At 37.6% G+C, this 15,672-nt stretch overlaps 1 protein-coding gene across 17 annotated transcripts in view; it reads right to left on the bottom strand.

Annotated features, from left to right (window-relative positions):
* The window catches only part of ZNF385B (zinc finger protein 385B), a 163,163-nt gene that overhangs the window by 31,154 nt on the left and 116,337 nt on the right, over positions 1–15,672 (bottom strand). For 15 of the 17 annotated variants that reach the window (XM_051787300.1, XM_051787298.1, XM_051787312.1 and 12 more), the window contains one exon: positions 4,814–4,924. In XM_051787300.1, the coding sequence (XP_051643260.1) occupies positions 4,814–4,924 (111 nt within the window). Of the gene's footprint in view, positions 1–4,813; positions 4,925–5,681; positions 5,747–7,213; positions 8,110–15,672 lie in introns of those variants that run through there. The other 2 variants (XM_051787316.1, XM_051787315.1) reach the window with 2 other exon arrangements.

Genomic DNA, 15,672 nt, shown 5'->3' on the forward strand with positions numbered 1-15,672 from the left:
ACCTACCAGGCCCTACCAGTCAAAGACCTTTCTATAAGAAACAAAAAGCATGCAGAAGGAAGCAGATACTTATTTTAGACATGATCAATAGACGACAAAATCTGTTTTCAAAACAACCCGACTACCAAAAATCAGAACAATAACACATATGGACTGTTGGCATAATATATTTGCATGTTTGGACTATAGAGAAGTCTGCCTGCTGAGAAAAGGGACTGGTTTAGCACTGACATCATTGTCTAGTGCCCAAGCTCCAAAAACTCTGTGGACTATCAACAGAATCACAGAATCATTTGGGTTGGAAAGGACCTCTAAGATTGAGTTCAATCGTTAACTCTGCACTTCCATGTTCACCACTAAAATGTCCCTAAGCCCCACATCTACACATCTTTTACATACCTCCAGGGACAGCGACTCTACTACTTCCCTAGGCAGTCTATTCCAATGTTTGAAAACCTTCTTCGGTGAAAAAATTTTCCTAATATCCAATCTAAGCCTCCTCTGGCACAACTCAAGGCCATTTTCTCTCATCCTATTGCTTGCTACCTGGGAGAAGAGACTGACACTCACCTTGTTACAACTTCCTTCCAGGCAGGCATAGAGTGAGATAAGGTCTCCCCTAAGCCTCCTTTTCTCCAGGCTAAACAACCCCAAAAACCTCCACAATAAACAATAAAATTTAAATAATGAGGGAGAAAAGCAGAGAAACTACTTGAACACAAGATGATGATTCACAGATACGGAGAAAAGAGTGATTCTGCAGAAGCCAAACAGGTATCCTTGCAACCAAAACTCACTCTTCTCTTATGGCTGCAAGCTACAGTGTCAGATGCCATAACAGAATAGACATCTCTGGGACAGTCTGACCAAAGCTCCACAGCTGCTGGATAACTTGTTGCAACACAGCAGCAGCTAAAAATGCTCCATATTCATCTAGTGGCCAGAAGGAATGAGAAAGAACGAGCCAAGAGAAAGAGTCTATATGGGATAGAAAACAGCCATTCTTCCCCTTGCCCTCTTGCTACTGGACCCTCTTACTGATACCAGTAGGATTCAGCAAATTCCCTGTTGGGGTCTACGAATGGTATTCTCCAATTTACTACTCTGGCTAAAACCATGCGCCGCTTCCCCTCCCCCCTTGCACTGAAGGCATAAAAGGCAGAGATCATGGGTTGAGATAAGAACAATTTACTGGAAACATCAATGAGATCAGAAAATGAACAGTAACAGCAACAACATTAATAACAAAAGGAGTAAGAAAAAGAAACAATTTATGCAGGTTATAAGGACAACTTTAGTTTGGTTTTATTTCACAGAGATGGCATTTTATTTTTCTGTTTCTCAAGACTTTGGATCATCTATACTATACTGTACTACACTATACTACAGTTTCTTTGAGAGTTGAGATAGGAAGGGGTGCTCAAACTAGCTGTGTCAGAATTTATTAGCAGAAAAATACAACTTGACCAAATTGCAGCTAAAGAACTTTAGAAAAGAACAGACAGAGTGTGACAGTGAACATCTGGGAGTATGAGTCAAAACCCATCACTTCTTTTTTGGAAAAGGCTAGACATATCAGCCTAAAACTAGACCAAATTTGAGATCTGTAGACAAAGGTTTTCCTCATGTTGTACTTTTAAAAATTGTTTTTAAAGTACAGAAGACTTGGAGGAAACAGTTAGGAAACACTGTTCAAATTATAATACGGTAGAAAAAAAATGGCATCATCCTAGCAACTTAATTTTTCAAAATATAGAAGGTATCACTTCAATATGAGCTACTCCCACATTCAAGGAAACCTATTTTAAAATTTCCTTCCACCCCTGATATCAGACTTTCTCTTCCTGCAGATAGCTGTAGATCCCTGCCTCCAAATCTGATGGCAGAATACACTCACTAAAGCTAAACCTGCAGAGCTAAACATAAGCAAAAGAAACCTGAAACCTTAGCAACCTACTGCATTAATTTAGAGGGAGGTTTGACAAATATAAATTGAGTAGTCTGATTTTTTTTTTCTCTATTGATCCAGATCAGTGACTGTCCACAGCACAGGGAAAAGATTGCAGGCAAAGAAACCAATTTTATTCTCACCGATGAATATCCACTGGTCTGTATGCTACTCATGCAATACATAAAATAGTACTAGAATGAGGTCAGTCCTCAAACACCATGAAAATGAAATTCATTTGGGAGAACAAAAGTAAAAAAAAAAAAAAAATCACCAAAACTACTTATTTTTGTCATTTTTATTTAATTTACTTGCATAATTTAGGTCAAAGAAAGTTCAAAGAAATGAAATGCCTATCATCAACAAAGAGTATGTCAGCCTTGCAGAGCTAGAAGAAACTACAAGTGTAAAGTGGCTGTACTACGAATCTCGTTCTACAATGTGCTATGTTGAAGCTTTAATGCAAGTTAAGACAATTTGATGCCACTCAAAAAGCATTCAATAACTTCGTGACATTCTTAAGATGTCACATCATAAAACGGACTCTCTGAAAGATTCAGCAATTACAAGGTTCACACATATCTGACCTCCTTTTTCCCCAGTCAGCAAACACAGGATGGATTGTAAAGACCATTCCACCCACTAAGCATAATTTCACACTATAAAGGGACCAAAAAGAAAAATACAAGCAGAGTCCCCATTTTTGTTTTTGTGAAGAAGTTTTAACAAGTTAAGAAAGAACTAAAAGGGTCTGCAGAGTTTAGTTGAAACCCCATGAGTATTACCTCAGTCAAATTATAACAGTGCAGATTATGGGGTATGTGTGTCTGTGTATATAGGTGAGAATAATATCCAAATAAAATAAGATCTCACTCTCTCAGAAAAGGCAACACGTGCTCATATAAATAATTATTAAGGTCAAATGACTGAACCTGGAGGAAAGATTTAAAATCTTATAAAAAGCTACTCAGGAGAGGTTGAATAATCCAATGAATGGCTAGATAGCTTTTATAATAGAAGTGCTACACTATGAAGACTCATTTTTCAAATATTCCTGTACATTGTGGTTATGAAATATTTGTGAAACTTACATTTATATTTAAGTATCTTCTGGTATTAGTAACACTGCTATAACCTTCGCACATTCTAAAACCAAATTACCATGTTGTTTAATAATGTTCTGGTAAACTAAACTGCTGTGGAAAGTAAGGAGCTGCATTTCAGCACAGTCATAGTGCTTCATCCTTTCTTAAAAACTATTCATTACAAAAGGATGATGATATTTTCTAGCAACTGTAACTGAGTATATTGATCGCATTTAGAAAGAGCATGACACCATATTGAATATACCCGGCCCAGAAGAAGCAATGTGCCTATAATCGGCTGTGCTTTTGTGGTGCCACTATGAAAGCAGAATATGATATGCACTCTTTGTTCTACTTTGTAAAGCAAGATAGGAAAAATTGCTTGGTTGACAGATGCATGCAATGCTATAACATTTCAGCTGTATGTCTTTGTTTGTTTATTTCAAGTCACTTAGTTGTGATTCAGTTTGTCTGCCTGAAGTGCTGTTTGTCCACCTGAATGTCAGTGCAGACAGAGCGACTCCTCTAGGGTCAGGACCCATCACCAGAGGGATCCCGACCTCATGAGGAGAGGGAAGAGCAGGGACAGGTTGAACTGCCTCCCTGGTGATGGAGTAACATACAGCTCAGGAGCAAGATTCAGATCCAGGAAGTCCTAGGAAACTTTAAAAGCTTTTATTGCTTCCTTGATTTAATCTGTAAAAGTAGATATCTGGACCAAGTATAAGAGCAGAAAGATTTTTCCCCCCCCTTAAATCTTAACCTTAAAGAAGAAAGGCAACTAAATTTAAAATAATGACTTTTGAGATCAGTTAACTAAGCACATATTGCCACTTCAAAGAAAGTTTAATAAGCTTGTCAAAAGATGACAAATTTAGAAATCAATTTGAAGCTAACATAGCACTGCTTCAAAATCCTTACCAGCCTAGACAAGAAAGCCAAACTGGGAAAAACACTTTACAAGACATTTTTCAAAGTGGGATGTTAAAGGCAGAGAAAACCAGGGTAATAGGTATGGGTGCTTTACTGTAAATCTCTGGGAGCACCAAGATCTTGAAGGTTTTGAGGAGGTGTCTGCAAACTAATTCTGAGACTGAAATTATAACAGAAAAGTACATATTCTTAGAGTGTCAAAGCTCATAATTTTCTTATACATAGTTTTCCTGAATTTCTTTAATTTTCAAGCCATTCAGGAAAAACATTAATTGGGTATATATTTTTTAAACATATCACTTAAGGTACTCTTTGGCAATGCTTTTTTTTTAATTAAACTTCAGAAAACAGTTTCCTTGAACTTTATCATACTCAAGAAGACAGCAAGAAGTGTTCATATTTGTTACAAATGAAAGTTATTGGAAGAGTGAATTTATTAAGAAATCTAAAGACATATCACCAAGGATGTATGAACAACAAGAAAAAGCTGTTTCTTTTGGAAGAAGGGCAAATATGACATGGAGAACTCATGGGGAAGCTTTTCTGTCTGCTTCATCTCCTTTTTTAAAAAACACCAAGCAAACAAGCATTTCTATTTGGAATACCTCTTGAAGGTTACTGCATCATCAAATGGTGCATCATCAATGGACAGGAAACTGGATATCAAGGCAAGAAAATCAAGAGTTCGTCCTCTATGGACTTCCACCTCTGAGTGAACAAAATACTAACCCAGCACACTGAGCAGAATGTAGACAGAACTGGAATGATTTATTTCAGAAAAAAGAAGTTTAGATTAATTATACCTAATGTACTAAGAAAAAAAAAAAAGAAAATAGGCCATACTTACATCAGAGTTAAAGCGAAGCTGGCAGACATTACAAGAAATAACTTGTTTCTTCTTTGGGGGAATGGACACTCCAAATGTATGGTTTATGACTGCTTTTTGCACAGGATCCATCTGGAGAACAAACAATAATCAATTTACAATTTTTCAGGACAATAAACAGTACAGAAGAAAAAAAAAAACCCACAACTTTCTGCTGGAAGATTTTTCTTTTCTTTTTTCGAGATAAACAGGAGAAACAAGATTACAGCCCTCATAAAAATTAGATTTAACACAGGTTAGGGAATCGGTAGCACACCAGAGCTTATGAAGAAAAGGCAACTTCATTGTTGCTGCCATCCCCAGGCTACTAAATAGTTCCTTCCCCAAACCTGCACATCCTCTGTGCTGCAGGGCCCCACTACCACATCTGAATTGCAAAAAGCCTCCTGAAAGCCCTCCCCCGTCATCTGATGACCCAAGTGACACATTACAGGAACCACTTTTGCACCCTGACAAGTCACTGTCATTTATTTCTACATGTTTTTCCTTCAATGACAAATATTAGCACTTATTTGGTAAAATATTCTCTCCTGGAGACATTTTTGTTAGAGGAGGTCCTTTGCAGTCTCCATTAGAAATACCACTTGCTGGGAAAAGAGGTTGCAATCCCCAAACATTTCCATGCAGAAGTGATGAGTGATGGAGCCCATGGGAACGCTTAGGTTCAGAAGAACATGTAGCAAGTGTCTGTACTAGGAAAGCTACCAAGCTTCAGAAAACATTTCAACACTCTGAAAAATGTGAGATAAGTGAAAACCTGAATATATTAATCCTAAATTTGACTGAACCTTTTCAGGAACTCAGAACTGATTACATCTTTGCTAAATACCTGTTGGTCACCAGTTTAGAATATCCTCAGGATCACAGAGTGCTCTGCTGTTAACACTGCAGGAGCTGGGGAATAACACAGGATGTTCAGAAAACAGAGTGTGTCGAGGCCTCAATTAATCATAATTTGTCATTCTTCCTGATGTGACATGAATACAGATTAAAATTAATTTCCTGATGCATATTCAAATTTATTTTTCTAATTAAAAAACCCCAAAGTATCTGCTCTGGTCTAACGACTGATCCTGCTCTGAGCAGGAGGTTGGACCAGATGACCTCTGAGATCTCTTCCACCCCAAGTTATCCTACGAGCATCTGTGCAGATGTGGTCCTCCATCCTTATCTAAGATGAGAAATGAATCCTGGAGAGGGCAAAAAATGGCAGTTTATAACATAAGATGGATGCTCATTCACCATTTTGTTTTAAAACCAGCTCAGAAGAAAATAGTTTGATTTGCTAAAAAGTTGCATTTTTTTTAAGTTTCCTTTGTAGTCACAGTGATGGGGTTTTTTCCTTTACAGTACTACTTGAAGAAACCAAACCTGGATGTTTAATCTCAGGTGGCACACATCACATACTTGATGCTAAGCTGACTTACAAAAGGAAGAGACAAAAGTTAAAGTAACTGATTCATAAAAGAATTAGAACAGTAAATTAACTGCTTCCAGACTTTCCAAACATCAGGATAAAGATTGTAATTTCTCCTTAGTACAAATTTTAAGCTTCCAGAGAAGTTTGCACTAATGAGGATTTTCTTCGCATATATGCATACACACACAAAAACAAATACAAGAAAAACATATTGCACTGTATCTGCCAAAGAAAACATTCTCTGAATCTATTACCTAGCATTAAATGCTTAATTTTTTTTGATGATGGCTACATAGGTTTCTTGTTGAATTAATTTTAAATCAAATGCATGACTTCTTAAATGGCATTAGTAGCAAATTTTCTGGAGAGGTGATTTAAATTTTATCAGCTTTTGCCATTAAATAGTGTATTTCACTACCATAGGGGTACCATATTAAGACAATTACAGAAGTAAAAGCACCTCATCTAAATTAAACTACTGCATTTTTAAATGATGCAGTGTTGTTACAATGAATGTGATAAACCTAAGAAAAACCTAAAATAAATATCCTTGTTTTATTTTTCCTCTGTTTCTAGAATATAGTGACAGTCCAAAGTTTAAAAACTTAAAACATAAAAAAATTCTGTTTCTGACTTGTACCATTTATTGCATTGGCCTGTGTAATATATCACAATTATACATGCAGATTAAAAGTTTTATGAGCATATAGATATGACAGCCAATACATTTACTGTATTATAAATATATAGATATATACAGTATTACATTTATAATACATGTTAAAAAATTGTTGTATTATTAGGGAATGGTTGGTTGGAGTTTTCCTGAAATGGAAGGTACGTTTTACTTTTCAACCTGCTGGTAACTACTTTTCAACAATTAGTAGTTACTAATCATTAGATCAGTTAATCTAGAAGAAAAGAGTAATGCTGAAAAGTACCTCAACCATTTGAAGTGTCTGAGATCGGTGAAAAGAAACAGCAAAAATACCCACTAGCGTCTGCAGTCCCGTTTAAAAAAATAAAAAGAGAAGAAGAAGCAATGATCAATGATTCCTCTGTGCATTCCAGATAACAATCCACAGTGCCAGTGCTAGGCAAGGCAGTTCAAAACCACACAACGCAGACTATGCACAAAGTCCCAGTTTCAAACAGATGTAGCAGCACAAGGACAAAATCTACACAAATAATACAGCTCACGCTGCCTCCAGAAAGTACCACTTGGGATCCCCAGGGGAATGGTTAATGATCCTTCCCAAAACAGAGCCCTGCATGCAGTCTGGTCATGATTAGAATTCAAGAAGTGTACATTAACAATTAATAGGTTTTAAATATATCAGAAACTGGGGTGGATTACAGCATGCTGGAAAAATAAAATAGTATCTCTCTGTTAGAAGATTAATGTTGCAGAGTAAACTGATCTCAGATCATTACACAAAATTATCCTCTTCAATACAGGGAGAGAGGGAGGGAGAGAGGGAGGGAATGGAGTAGGAAAGAGGGAGGGAGTTATTTGTTGAGGTATACATTAGGAAATGACGCAGCATACTTTGCCCAGTGGGGAGCACCAGTATTTAAGAATCAGTTCTATAAAACAAAATAATAACAGAAGCCAGCAGCTACCACAAATGCAAATAAAAATCTGCACTATGCTGTTTATGCTACAGGGGGGTTTAACAAAGCAATTCACTGTGCTCTAGTAGCCATAACTAAGTTTAACAACCTTTAAGTCTTGATCTCCTATTTCAATTGGTTTAATAAAAAGTTAAATTTAAAAACGTCTTTCCAACAAAGTAGAAGATACTATCTTCTTGCAATGAGTCTCCTTAAACCCACCCAAACTACTGAAGTGAGAAAAGATTGAGAGAATTCAGACAGGTTTCAGCAGTAGTCTGCTACTACTTCTTCTCTAGCCTGGAGGACTGACGGGTGAGAGGGGATCTTATCAATGCACACAAATATCTCAAGTGTGGTGCCCAGGTCAAGAGGCAACAGGCACAAATGGAAATACAGGACATTTAATCTGAATACAATTAAAATCTTCCATACTTTTAGGGTGACAGGGCACTTGATTAAGCTGCCAGAGAGGCTGTGAAGTCTCCTTTCCTGGAGATACTCAAAACCTGCCTGGACACGATTCTGTGCAACCTGCTCTAGGTGAACCTGCTTTAGCAGGAAGGGTGGACCAGATGATCTCCAGAGGTCCCTTCCAACTACAACCAGCCTGTGATTCTGTGACTTTCCAATTTCAGAACATGCAAATGTAAGAAATACTCCACAACTACTAAAAGTTGCAACAGTAACTTTCAAAACACATTAAAAATGTGAATGTGGCAACACAAAGGACAGAAGAAGAGCAGGGCAGGCATTGTATTTTCTGCTGCTTTTTCATATTTTTCCATCTAAAATTTTCCAGAGCTAGGTGTTTTCTGTATATTTGGTAAATTTCAGTGACTTTTTCTTGCACAGCTACCCCCGACACTGATGTAAAACATTTCGCATACTTAGCATGGAGTTCCAATGCCTACAGTCTGCTGCACCAAGAAACAATTCCTTTTGCTTAAACATAGCTTCATGCAATTTTATAAGACCTGTACCACAGCCCAAGTTATCTTTGCCTTGCTCAGTCATTCTGTGTATGGAGTCATTCCATTCCTTTCCACATCCTTGTTGCCCACTTCCACTCTACCAAAATTTAAAAAATTCAATCAAATGCTACCAGAAGCTCTTCCTGCCCTGCTGTATGTCATGGTACCACAGATTCTTCTGGTGCCTCCTGGGAAATGAACCAGACTACAAAGAGACATGAAAGCAGGCATCAAAAGGAAAGAGGAGGGAGAAAAAAAAAAAAAAGGCAAGTGCATCAGGAGAACTTGTTCAGTGAAACTGAAGTTCTGGCTATTTTAAAAAACCTCTATACATAGCAGACAGTACAAACACCAACTTGTGAGCCTCAGAAATAGATTGCACTGAGCCCATGAAGAGGTAAGCTCTGTCTTTTCCTAACAGCAGCAAAACCTTAAATCTGAGTAAGGTTTTAAAATTGTGTCTGGCAATGTACACCCTCGGTTCAGTTAACTCTCATCAATCTGGTCAAATATAGAGTTGCCTGTTAGACAAGCTTTTGTACACAGAATATTAATAAGTGGGTATAAGAGATTTAACTGACTATCACTTAACCAGCAGGCATTAAGAAGATTCTGAAAAACACTGAGAGTGGCCCTACAGCACACCGTGTTGGTTTATTCTGATAAAGCAAAGTTTTAAACAGTATGTGGAACAAGCAGATAATATAATCAAATACTTTCCTCTGGAAAAAAAACAGTGGCATATATAATTTAGATGTTGCACTGGTAATTTAAGATCTATGATTTTTTTTAACCATTGAACTCCACCTGTGTTTGAGTTTCAGTTGTTGCAACAGCCAAGCACACTGCCACTGTGGAGAAATGACCATACACCAAAGCTTATCATAAATTCTGCCATATATACACTGCCTCCTTCCATAGTTGTACACATTATGATAATTAAAAGAGTGACAGAAGTGAATACACATACTCAACAAAACACATATTTAAAATGCTCAGCATAAAATCGGAAACATTAACACTGTGATGCAATACTTGGCATGCTTGGACAATGCAAAACAGAAAGAATCCGTTCTCTCCACGTTCATGCTGCTTTTCTCCCAACAGGGAACATATTTCTCATTTGACTAATTCTAAGCACAATTTACTGTTCAACTTAATGCTACGTGTATAGTAATACCATTGGCCTGTTACAGGATGAGGATGGTCACCTCACGAACGGGGATAGAGACAAGGCAGAGGTGTTTAACACTTCCTTTGCCTCTGTCTTCGATGTGGATGACGGACTAAGAGGGTCTCAGTGCCCTGAGCTGGAGGGCCATGACTGCAAGAATGATCAACTTCGAGTCAATCCTGAACTTGTGTAGGATCTGCTCCTCCAGCTGGATCCCTACAAATCTGTGCGGTTGATGGGATTCATCCCAGAATCCTCAAAGAGTTGGCTGATGTCACTGCATAACATCTCTTGATGATTTTTGAGTGGTCTTGGGAATCCAGAGAGGTCCCAGCTGACTGGAAGCTGGCGAACATTGTCCCAGTTTCCAAGGAGAAGGACCCCAGAAACTACTGGCCTGTAAGTCTCACTCCAGTGCCTGGTAAAGTTATGGAGAAGATTATTCTTGGAGGTATTGAAAAACACCTGAAAGACAATGCAGTCATTGGTCACAGCTACCATGGTTTCATGAGAGGAAAAGAGGAGGGGCAGGCACTGATCTCTTCTCTGTGGTGACCAGTGATGGGAACAAGGGAATGGCCTGAAGTTCTGTCGGGGGAGGTTTAGGTTGGACATTAGAAAGAGGTTTTTCACCCAGAGGTTGGTTGGGCACTGGAACAGGCTCCCCAGGGAAGTGGTCACAGCATCAAGCCTGACAGAGTTCAAGAAGCATTTGGACAATACTCTCAGGTACATGGTGTGACTCTTAGGGATGGTCCTCTGCAGGGCCAGGAGTTGGACTCAATGATCCTTGTGGGTCGCTTCCAACTTGGTATATTCTGTGCTTCTGTGATTTCCTTGCTTATTTTGCATCCCCAGGAACACTTGAGTCAGCTCTACTGATGTAACTCTACCTGAAAGGAGGTTGCAGCGAGGTGAATGTCAGTATCTTTTTCCCGGGTAACAAGTGACAGGACAAGAGGAAACGGCCTCAAGTCATACCCAGGGGAGGTTTAGGTTGGATATAAGTAGAAATTTATTACTGAAAGGGTTATCAAGCACTGGAACAGACCACCAGGGAGGTAGTGGAGTCACCATCCCTGGAGGCATGTAAAGGATTAGCACGTGGCACTGAGGGACATGGTTTAGTGGTGGACTTGGCAGCGCTGCATTAATGGTTGAACTCAATGATCTTAAGGGTCTTCTCCAACCTAAAGATTCTATGATGCAAACAACTTTCTATTCTTGTGGGAATGCCATCGATATTCTCTGTGTATCAGTTCTCCTTGAGTAACACAGAGTGTGCCCACAGAGATGTATTTCTGTACAGTGAAACTAAATAATATCTCCCCGCCCCTCTGTCTCTATGCTCTTCACAACATTTTGGGGTTTGGAAAAAAACAGCCAGATGTAAATGGCCAACAACCAAGTCAGAAGTGCAATTCTGCCATATTCCCAGCAACTGATTTGAAGACTTGTGCAAATGATTATTTAGAATAAAAATAATAATTAATTTATAACATTATAGGGTTTTTACCATAATCCTGTGGACTGAGGGTTGCTTTTGTTGTTTAACAGGTTCTCTTAACGTACTTAGACATTTGCATAGAGCACGAAATCTGGATCTCACTGAAATCAAGTCCAACCACACTCAGTTAGAAACAAGCTAATGATTTTTTTTCTTTCCCTTTTTAAAATTCTGAGTATATGTCTTTCCCCAGTTGTAGAAAGACATAAGCATCCACTAAGAAACATTTGGACCACAGGGGCTAGTATCTCCCTTCTTTTACACAAGGGTCCCAAAACACAATAAGAACATTGTACTCTGAAGGCAAATCTCAGTGAATGCAACTTCTCACTGTGTTTGTCTCTCCTGCTCTGATCAATTTGGCAGCAAGCTACAAGTTCCCTGAGGAAAAAAGTCTCTGTGATAGCTGTGACCTCCACACACTACTACTAGTCAGTGAAATCAGCCTGGAGGTATTTTAAAGCAAACCAAAAATCTTGCTGTAATTCACTTGCTAACATGTCATTGCTGAAATAAGAGTGACTGCTTAGGAAAGAGACACTTTTGGAGTCTACACTTCTACTTCATTTTTAGTACAAGACAACTAAAAGGACAACTAGAGCTGGGAACAAGCTTCTGTGTCTTAAAAGAAGTGAAACACTAATAATTTCAGCTTCCTCATTTCCCTTTTAGAGATTAAGGTTGAGCTAATTTTCTTTTGGTAAATTCCATGTTATTTCTGTTAACAGAGTTGCAGGGCTTGTGCCTTAGACCTGGGAGACGAATTTTCTATCTCCAGACACTAGAAGTTAGATCTCTCTCCCTACATTTTTATGTCCGGTCTTACGGCATAATGCAGAGCCACTTGGTGTGCTACCCTCCTGTACGTTCCCCTTTTAAAGTCAAGTCTGCATGGAAAAATGAAGAAGGGGCCGACTCTCTTTGCATGTCTGCATTCACAATCACAGACAATACTGCAAGCGATGTCTGCAGTCATTTACAGACTTGGTTTAGGCCAGAGGGAACCATTACATCTAGTTTCTGAAAAATTTATGAAAATTTCATTCACTGAAATGCTTCAGCCCTTCCTATTACAAAGGCCAATAATTTGTTGTCAACCAAAGCCTGAGGTTTAGGGAAAAAACCCACCTCAACACCTCGATTTAAAAGTTTTGAAACACGCTAATTTACATCACTGTGGAAGCAATGCTTACCAAGTCTATTATAAGCCACTCAATCTAGTTGTGATTTCAAGGTCACCCTAACCTCAAATACCTTTTGAATAGTGCAGGCACTCACACACTGCAATCATATCAGCTCTTAACCTTTTCTTTGATAAACCAAGCTCCTTAAGCCTCTCACTATAAAAACTGTGATTCATTTGGTAGCTTTCCTCTGACTCCTCAGATTTTCAGTATGCCATTGAAACACAGGTACTAGAAGTCAGAACATGTTCAAATATACTTTCCCTCTACCTGCTTAATTAGATCCTTTCTGTTTTAACAAGAAATGCATTCATCATCTTGCCTCAGCATTGACTTGGGAAGCACAGCCCTAAATCTTTACTGACATGCTCATTCATCCATCCTGTGTGCCAGCACAGGTAATTTAACCACCACACGTCCTTCTCTGTCTTATAATGTTATCTAAGAGATATCCCAGCCTGAGAGAGGGCTGAAATAGCACCACACTGGGAATCTTATGCTGAAGCAGAGACTACTTTCAGGTAGGGTTTACACTCAGGAAGTCTAATTAGCAAAATGTTGTCGGACCAAGCTCAGGAGAACAGTGATGAATCTCAGCCTTCTCAGCAGAATTTTCTTTCTCCTAAACCAGTCCAAAATCATGGTTTATACCAACATAAGCAAAATGAACAACTGAAACAAAATCAGGGACTTCCTAATCTGTTGTTTTTCTGTCTTCCTCTGTCTTTGCACTGCTCCAGCTTAAATCAAGTGACTCTGGTACTAAAAATAAAAATGAAAATCTGGTAAATAACTCTAAACTATTCCTACATCTCTTCTCTCCATATAACGTGCTATGATTAAGCACAAAGATCAAAAGATAATTGAGAAAACACCTTTAATTATTGTTTATTACTATTTTTCCCGTGCTGGGAATATTTCCTCTGCCCTTCCTTCCCTTCATCCTTGTATATATTTATTGACTGTTAAAAACATTTTCTGGGTTAGAAAACCATAACTAGGATAGTCTTAGAAAGAGTGTTCTGAAAATTAAATACCACTGCTGTTTTAGAAATTTTTGTGTAAAAGATTGTGAAAATTTAATATTTGATTCCTGTAGCAATACTTGAACCAAAGAAAAAATTTATGAGACATCACAGAAAAAAAATAATTCTCAGTCTGGTCTATGCTTTTTCTAAGGCTTATTCTCAAGTGAGGATATAAATACATTAAAGGATTGAGTTTGTTATGAGAATACCAAGAATATATTTTAACCTTTATGGTAAAAATTGTCAAATTTTCTGCTCCATACAAGACTGGAGACTTTTGAGGGTGAAATAAAGAAACAGAAAGCTGCTGAGAATGGTTTGGGATAAAAGAGAATTCCCCATCAAGAACAGGAGAAGAAGTAAAAAATAAGTATCTGAGGTTCAATGTTTTTTCTTATACTAAACTTAACCAGCTTTAAGTATTTGGCAGCTTCTTTTTTAATCCATCCTGATTACTCCTCTGCCATATTGCAATACTTTGTATCTAAAGAATAAACTTTTAGGACCATGACAGACCAAACCTGAGAAAAAGACCGAAGTGCAAACCCAGTGGTTATGCTAATGCTTATATATGACAATTTACTTTCCCTCTGTGGCTATGCTGGCTCACAAGTTTAGCTGCACATGAGTCATTTCACCTGAGCCTTATACTGTTCATTTGTAAAATGGAGATAAAAATATTTGCAACCTCACAAAAAAGCTGACAGGTCTAAATAACATGTTATAACTCTTCAACATCATCTAACAGAAGGCGCTATATAACTGCTATTTATTATTAAAACTGATATTATTCAGAACACTCAGCTGTGCTCAGCTAGACAAAAACCACTATCATCTTGCCTCCAGATCCAGTAAAAAATAAAAACATACTACAGTTTGAGACTTACTGAAAAGCAAACCAATAATGTACTTTAAGAGCAAAACTATTCTTGTTACACTACATATTACCAACTGACAGTAAAATAAAATAAATAAGTAAAATAACATGAAAAATTACCTTTCAGCAGAATCCTGCCAAAAGATTCAAGCCTAGGAGTTTGTAGTCAGAAAAGGAGCTTAGACAGCACACAGGATAAATAAGATTCCTGATTTTTACTTTCATCTTTGAGATGGTTCTTAGATATGACCCTTTTCTTCTTAAGAGTCTGCTCTAAGTTTCGAGTTTTCTTGCTCCCAGGCTGCTCAAGAACACCAAAACACAAAGATGAAGTTATACCATTACACAGACTTGCATTTCCTTTTACAGTTCTGAACTGTAAAAGAGAGGTTAGGGACAAATTCAGAGCTTTTGATTAATTCTGTGACCAGGAGAGAATAAAGACACAAGAAATCTAGTCTTCTGAAATGAATTAGTATCATTACTTTTCACATACTGAAAAGAAATATCTAAAACGAGGATGAATTTTAAGTGTTATATATAGATTTGAATATAAACGTATAGATGGCTGAATGTGAGAAGCAAATCAGAACTGAGAATTGCTAAGTATTTTGACAGCTGTCTTCTGCTCTTCACAGTATGTAAGAAATAAAGCCTTCTTCACTTAAAAATCAATAATGATGTTTCTGATTTGGGGTTGGGGTTTTTTGTTTGTTTTGGTTGGTTTGTTTGTTGTTTTTTGTTTGGTTGGATGGGTTTTTTTTATGTTTTTGGTCTTTTATCAATACCACATACTATACAATCTTCAAAATGCTTTTGATTAAAAGCAATGTATTTAGATATGAATCTTTATAGGATTCTTCTAATTAAGCCTATTCTGAAACTTAATGTAGTATAAAAGACTATTGGTTTGGGGGTTTTTTTTTATGTTTAGAGGGGATTTTTTCTTTAAATCTAAGTAAACAAGACACAAAACAAGACAGAAACTTGTCTCATCTAACAAATACATGAGCAAGAAATGTGATATGCTTTCCCTAGTGTT

This window comes from Manacus candei, unplaced genomic scaffold, assembly GCF_025592945.1.
Source record: "Manacus candei isolate 608988 ecotype Guabito, Panama unplaced genomic scaffold, ASM2559294v1 h1tg000023l, whole genome shotgun sequence".
Classification (NCBI taxonomy): Eukaryota; Metazoa; Chordata; class Aves; order Passeriformes; family Pipridae; genus Manacus; species Manacus candei.